Source organism: Triticum dicoccoides, chromosome 3B (assembly GCF_002162155.2).
Source record: "Triticum dicoccoides isolate Atlit2015 ecotype Zavitan chromosome 3B, WEW_v2.0, whole genome shotgun sequence".
NCBI classification, from domain to species: domain Eukaryota; kingdom Viridiplantae; phylum Streptophyta; class Magnoliopsida; order Poales; family Poaceae; genus Triticum; species Triticum dicoccoides.
In genome coordinates this window covers 123,050,090-123,057,896 of record NC_041385.1, presented here as the reverse complement: position 1 = coordinate 123,057,896, position 7,807 = coordinate 123,050,090, and the positions used below count along the sequence as shown (strand labels likewise).

The 7,807-nt window shown below is 45.3% G+C and overlaps 1 protein-coding gene across 1 annotated transcript; it reads right to left on the bottom strand.

Annotated features, from left to right (window-relative positions):
- Positions 1-1,018: 1,018 nt before the first annotated feature.
- On the bottom strand, positions 1,019-3,977 carry LOC119275103 (nudix hydrolase 11-like). The gene is made up of 4 exons (XM_037555888.1): positions 3,558-3,977; positions 3,329-3,471; positions 1,924-2,043; positions 1,019-1,819 (listed from the first exon to the last, which is right to left on the bottom strand). The coding sequence occupies exons 1-4, from the start codon at positions 3,850-3,852 to the stop codon at positions 1,610-1,612; spliced, it is 768 nt and encodes a 255-aa protein (XP_037411785.1). The 5' UTR covers positions 3,853-3,977; the 3' UTR covers positions 1,019-1,609.
- Positions 3,978-7,807: the final 3,830 nt, after the last annotated feature.

Sequence of the window (7,807 nt, the reverse complement as noted above, 5' to 3'; positions counted from 1 at the left end):
TTAAAATTTCACATGAATATTTCTATTTTTTTTATTGAAGTTGGGGAAGAAGAACTTCGTCCTCATGCATTGTTGATTGAAATTGAATGGGCAACCCAAGTGGAGTGTATTCATTGCCAACTCCGCCAAGACTGCCGGCATGGGCACCGTGGATGAAATGGGTGATCCAACCGTCCCAATGAAAGAGTCGCCGAAGAAGGTTAGGAGATGGTTCCAGAGAAAGAAGTGGGAGGAGGAGAAGGCGAAGGGAGAAGGGGCGGCGACCAAGCTGATGAAGAGGTTTGAGGACATCTTGGCGAAGGAGGCGGCATATGTCAAGCGCTCAGACACCAAGGTGGCATACCGGGAGGTTTAACATGTTCATGGCGGCGACCAAGAAGAAGTTCAAACTTGAAGAGAAGAAAGTCATGCTTGAATAAAAGAATACCATTCTCGAAGAGAAGAAGGTTTTGATCGCAGCCACTTCGAAGGAGGTGAAGATTTTGACCTTGAAGATGGATGATTTGGATGATGATGCAAGGATGATCGTGCAAGCCGTGCATTTCAAGATGTTGAAGCGGCATAAGGATCGGCTGAAGGCGGCGACAGAGTGGGCGTTTGCCGGTTCGGTAGGGCAGGAAATCTTTTTTTTTTGCACGTACCGCTGAACTAATATTATTTTGTGATCGGGCATGTAAAATCTATGCATACTTGCCTCTTTTTGGTTGTGATCAGGCGCACGCTATGTGATCAGGCGCATTTGCATTTCAAATTAACCGGACCTGAGCGGACATTTAGGGGACAAGTTTGGACGGCCGGCTCCCGCATCACTATCTATGGATCAGTCCCACCGATCCGCGGACGGATATTGTGTCTGGTTTGATTTGGGGGTCAGCATCGGAGATGCCCTAAGTTGCTTCACATTTATTGCCTTCGTTTCACGCTGAAAATGGATGGCCATACAATACATTCTTTGGCATAGCAGAAGGAGCTTCACATTTCACAGGGCGTTCATTGTCTTGACTCTGAACTCAAAAGATGATGTCACCAAATGTTCCAGGATACTACTTCCTGTGCTATAAATGCAATGCAAATTACATCTCTAGAGATATACATTACATTTAGTTTTAGACTTCTGATAACCTCTTGTACCAGTAAATGGGGTATACAAACGAAAACCCAATTCGGTGCCCAGACTCATGCACCCGGTCAAAAAAAATCAAAATAAATACTAAAAAAATTTAAAAAAATCTAATTTTTTGTGTGATTGGCAATTTGATGCATGAGGTTCGCTTAAAATTTCAACTTATTTGGACATCTGAGCAGCTCTCAGCAAAAAAGATAAATCGAATCAAAACAGTGTGTGAACAGTAAACACTTTTACAGACCCTGAATTTGTCTTTATTGCTCAGAGTTGCTCCGATGTTCAAATGAGTTGAAACTTGGAGCGCACCTCACGCATAAACTTATCTACCACACAAAAAAATATGGAATTTTTTGAATTTTTTTAGTATTTGTTTTGATTTTTTTCGTCAGGGCGGGTGCAGATGAGCTCGGGAGTAGAAACGCCGCACTCGTATACAAATTGCTACAATTACATATCAATATTGCTGCCCGAGTTTTCAGCCCATCAGTGCTTGCTGGTGCGAATATTTTCTGGTCTATTTGGAAGTTCAGCGAATGATGGTTGTCTCTGTAGAACGACTGATGCAGCACGGGTCAGAATGTGTGCGGTTAAGCCCCAAATGACATATTTTTTGCCCTCTGACTCGTAGTCAAAGAACTGGACCGGAATAGTCTTCCCCATCCAGTCCCTTTGTCTTGTTGTCCGGTTATCATCCTAGAGATTTTGATAGATGTGAGAATTAACCGATGCAAATACCCTACTGTATTTGACAACATAAGAAGCTGGGCAAAGGGAAAACAAAGAAATCACGGTTGCACCTTCAGAAACATCTCCAGAGGGGCATCAAAGATGTCTTGCACTTCAGCTTTATTCAAGACAGGATTGAATAGAGCTCTATCTGAAAGAATGCCAATTACAGGAGTAACATCAAGGCCATTCTGCAAAACAAAGACTACAGCATGAGCCCTGGCTGTTCTGCGGTTCTATTGAATGAGCGCAAAAGCATGTGCTCATTGCTTCAAATTATGCATGAGATTTTGATTGGAATTTTCCTTCTGCGAATATTCAAAAAGTGGAGCCGAGCTTAACAGCTGTAGATTACTTGAAAGTTACGAAGGGAAGTCAAGGTTCTAAAAAGCAGGCAATTTACTCTAGCTAGTGAACGTAATCAATTGGCTTGACTAAAGTGAATAGGTGTTGTATCATGTTAAAAGTCATATGTACCAAGCTTGAAAGATTAAAAGTAATTTGGATGGATCTAGGCATACTCATGCATTTGACTGATCAATATGAGTATCTATTTTTGAGAAACCAGCATTATTAGGACAGGAAAGGACATAATTATGAGAAAATTGGAGATGGCCAACGGCTAAAACAGTTCTAAATTTCTCATGAAATGATTATGCAGCATGTGCTTTGGATGAACAATGTCACTACAACAGATTTGCAATACATGCACCAGAGGTACTAAAATGGTGGGAAAATCAATTTATTAACAAGCAGGTTACTGTCAATCTCTACCTTGAGGTCCTGTCCCTTAATACACCAAAATTGAGCATTCACCCATGCTGTGACAGAAAATTAAGCTTTGCTTTCTATACGGTACAAAATGACAGATGCTGTGACAGATAAAATAATAAACGTCACATGCAGTCTGTCAATGACTCATTCACCAATTTAGACCAAGTATTAAATACAGCAGTTAACAGTAAAAGTCCTAGCTTAGAAATTTCTCAGATGAATATCCATTCCACTAATTTGACTTGCAATATCCACTAACTCAATTCAACAACCAATCCTGTCTTTAAAGCTCTATACGATATACTAAATCCATCCAACTAACCATTTACTATGGCAATATGGTGGCCAAAATCTACCCTACCAACTTTTTCATCATGATCAATAATTGATCTTTGTTTGGATGGGTGCCAAATTTTTTGGCATGTCACTGCCTCTTTGCTCACACTAAGTCATTGTCCTTGCCTACTTTTGACTAATTCATGGGCAAGCTAAACCTCGACCAAAATTTTGGCTAGCTAAATATTCGGTACGGCAAGCTTTGGGCTCAAACCAAACATACACTAAAATGTCCACACAACAAAAGATTCAGATAAATCTGCGTTGCTCATCAGAACTTGATTTACTCTAGAATTCATAGGTAAAAGCTAACAGTAAGGGCCTAGAATTACAATTCCATATCATACCAGCACAAGATTTATTTACCTTGGACAAGAAGGGCTCAAGAACTGTCACGACAGATACAAGCGCCGGGTCCAGCCCAATCTCCTCCTCTGCCTCCCGCAGAGCCGTGGCCTTAACATCCACATCACCCTGATCCACCTTGCCTCCCGGCAACGACACCTCCCCTGGAATATATTTTTGTTAAGAAATTAACTTAGTCTAGTGCCGGAATCGAGCGACATGGATCCCAAGAAGGTTCCGCCTTGGCTACCTGAATGGGACGAGAGGGTGGAGGCGCGTTTGGTGAGGAGGACGCGGGGGTCCCCGCGTGTGTCCTCGAAGATGCAGACCAGCACGGCGGCGAAGGCCTTGGATGCGGCCGCGCGGGCTGGGCCGGAGGCGGCGGCGGCGGGGCCGCCCACCGAGGAGAGCTCGTCGGAAGAGGAGGACGAGGAAGAGGCGAGGAGGTGGCGTGTGAGGTGGGCAAGCCGTCGGGACGGCGATGCGGAGGGGGCGGCCATGGCGATGTAACTGGGGGCGAATAGGCGGGAGAGCAGAGGCCTCATGACACCGGCGGAGCGGTGATATCGTGGTGCCGGCGGCAATGCCGAGTGCGTGGGGTTTGGACTTTGGAGGCGTCGCCGTCGATGGTGCCCGAAGATTTGCACTTCGCACCTACCGATGACCAGGCTCGTCGACATCGCGTGATCCGCGTGAAGAATAACGGCATGCTTTTTGTGCTGTCAATACGTGACTAGCTAGGTGAGCTGGCCGAAATGTGGTTTTTTTTAGGGTAAAGCATTTATTAAAAGAGTAAAAAGATCCACAAGTTCACAAGTCGTAAAACTAGTCTCGGCTGCACAACTCGCAGCAAACCAAAATTAAACAAAACCCGAAATCTCATCTGCAACAATCTGCAGGATCGAATCTGGTGGCTCATTAAGCCGTTATTCATCTCAATGCTAATCCCCTCTTTTGCCAGTTTATGTGCTGCACCATTAGCGGTTTTTCTCACCCAACTTACTTTGTACTATGTAGTCCGAAGGAGTGCCTTCACTTCCTCCACCAGCAGCCCGACGCCAGAGAGATTCTTCCTTTCTGCATTGATCATTGCCACCGTCTCCTTGGTATCCAACTCGAGATTTATCTTCTGAAAATCTTGCTGGATTGCAAGCGAACTGCCCGCCTATTGGTCATCACTTCTAGTAGATGAGGATCAGAGATGCCTGGGAGAAACGTCGTCGCCCCTCCTTTGTATGGACCATCGTGGTCCCGTAGGACCACGCCTCCACCCCCATTATAACCTGTCTTTGTTGTAGCTCCATCAGCATTGGCTTTTATCCATCCCGTGTCAGGTGGCTTCCACACCTCAACCACCTTCTGGACGCCTTGTGTGGGAGTTCTGCGGTGCACCTCCTTCCACTCCTTTATATGAGCGATCACCCTCTCCGCCACTGACCTTGCCTCTGCGATTCTCTTCCCATCTCGTGCCTCGTTTCGCGCCAGCCACAATCCATAGAGTGCATGGATCATCGCCTCTCTTTCATCATCACCTGCCTCAGCTATCCACTCTTGCATCCATGCAGAAATAGCGGTGAAGGAATCCTCCATCTCCGACGGTGTGATAACCGGGGCATCCATCTCTTCTTTCATCAGGCGCCAAAAAAGTTTGGAGTGGGGCAACCCCAAAATCGATGGAAGATGGTCTCCTCCCTGACACACGCGGCACAAAACACCCCACCCTTGATCCTTCTCTGATGCAGTTCAGCTCCCATAGCAAGCCCATTGCGCATTAACCTCCACGTGTGAATTTTCGCTTTGCTCGGAGCGTTCGGGCCCCACAATGCTAGCCATGTACGGTGCTTCTGGATTGATGATGATGATCCTGGTTGTCCGGATTTAGCACCATTGATGCTCATTCGCAGGTGGTATGCCGATATGACCGAGAACTGCCCTTTCTTGGTAAAATTCCATGCTAGGTAGTCGGTCGTGCCCGGCCCTCCAACCACAATCTGTTTTATATCACATGCGTCATCAGGTGTAAACATCTCTTGTACCTTTTGTTCGTCCCGTCAATCTCCTTCTGCAACAAACAGATCGGCCACCTTTGTGACGTCCTGAAGGTAGATCTGTCCCAGCGGCTTAGGCTTCCTTGCCTCGGGATCCAGTTGTCATGGTGCACATTGATAGCAGTTCCATCACCAATCCTCCACACAAGCCCTTCTCGCAATAGGTCCCTGCCATATAGTATGCTTCGGAAGGTGAATGAGCCCCCACTTGGACACGTGGCTGACATGATAGACCCCTCTGGGAAGTAACGTGCTTTAATAACTTGGGCGCATAAGGAGGAAGGGGTCTGCAGAATCCTCCAGGCTTGTTTAGCGAGCAAAGCTTGGTTAAAAGCCTCTGGATCACGAAATCCCATACCCCCTTCCCTCTTTGCATGGCACATTTTATTCCATGACATCCAGTGTACTTTCCTCTCACCATTCGCTGCACCCCACTAGAATTTCGAAGAGATAGATTTCAGGTTCCCACACATCTTCTTTGTGAGTTGAAAACAGCTCATGGTGTGAGTTGGACTAGATTGAAGCACCGATTTAACCAGGACCTCTCTTGCCGCCTTAGAGAGTCCTTGACCCTTCCATCCAGAGACCTGATACGTCTTTAACGTATCTACTTTTCCTAACACTTTTCCTCTTGTTTTGACTCTAATTTGCATGATTTGAATGGAACTAACCCCGGACACGCTGTTTTTAGCAGAACTACCATGGTGTTGTTTTTATGCAGAAATAAAAGTTCTCGGAATGGAACGAAACTTTGTGAGGATCTTTTATACAATAAAAGAGAATTTTTGGAGCCAGGATGGACCTGAGGGGGGCACCTGGGTGGGCACAACCCACCAGGGCGCGCCAGCCCCCCCAGGCGCGCCCAGGTGGGTGCTGCCCACCTGGTGGCCCCGCTGACCTCCAAGCCGACGCTATAAAATCCCATATTTCTAGAAAAAAATTAGGGAGAAAGAATTATTGTGTCTCACGAGACGGAGCCGCCGCCAAGCCCTGTTCTTCCCCGGGAGGGCAGATCTCGAGTCCGTTTGGGGCTCCAGAGAGGGGGATCTTCGATCTTCGTCATCACCAACACATCTCCATCGCCAATTCCATGATGCTCCCACCGGGAGTGAGTAATTCCTTCATAGGCTCGCTGGTCGGTGAGGAGTTGGATGAGATTCATCATGTAATCGAGTTAGTTTTGTTAGAGCTTGATCTCTAGTATCCACTATGTTCTGAGATTGATGTTCCTATGACTTTTCCATGCTTAATGCTTGTCACTTTGGGCCCGGGTGCCATGATTTAAGATCTGAACCGGTTATGTTGTCACCTTTATATCCATATTTTAGATCCGATCTTGCAAGTTATAGTCACCTACTACATGTTATGATCTGGCAACCCTGGAGTGACAGAAATCGGGACCACTCCCGGTGATGACCATAGTTTGAGGAGTTCATGTATTCACCGTATGCTAATGCTTTGTTTCGCTTCTCTATTAAAAGGAAGCATTAATATCCCTTAGTTTCCAATAGGACCCCGCTACCACGGGAGGGTAGGACAAAATATGCCATGCAAGTTCTTTCCATAAGCACGTATGACTACTTACAGAATACATGCCTACATTATATTTATGAACTAGAGCTAGTGTCGTATCGCCCTAGGTTATAACTGTCTCATGATGAATATCATCCAACGAGTCACCGATCCAATGCCTACGAACTTGTCTTATATTGTTCTTGCTAAGTTACTACTGTTGCTACTCCTATCGTTACTGCTACAATATCACTGCTATCACTGTTACTGTTACCGTTACTACTGCTGCTATCATCAAAACTATCATACTACTGTGCTACTAATCACTTTGCTGCAGATAATTAATCTCCAGGTGTGGTTGAATTGACAACTCAGCTGCTAATACCTTCAAATATTCTTTGGCTCCCCTTGTATCGAATCTATAAATTTGGGTTGAATACTCTACCCTCGAAAATTGTTGCGATCCCCTATACTTGTGGGACATCAAGACCTTTTTCTGGCGCCGTTGACGGGGAGCATAGCTATATTTGTTGAGTCACTTGGTATTATTATCATATTATCACTATGAAGAATCTGAAGGATGCTAAGACTAAGATTTTTCCCTAGAAGACGAGGGGAGGTAAGGAACTGCCATCTAGTTCTACTTTAGATTCACCTTTTGTTAAAGTAAACTTGCAACTCCACAACATGCTACTAATTCTGATATGTCGTAAGTTATTGATGATGCTACTTCTTCTATGAATTCTACTCATGATGATGCTAGTACCTTGCTTGAAGATGTGCCGCTAGGTGAATTTCTTGATGAACAAATTGCTAGAGTAAGACAACATGATGTTGTTGAATCTGATGATGAACTTGAAACTGAAACTACTGAAACACCTCCTAGAAGTAGTCCTCCTAGATATGAATTGCCAAAGGTACCAGAAGGGTATACTATGAG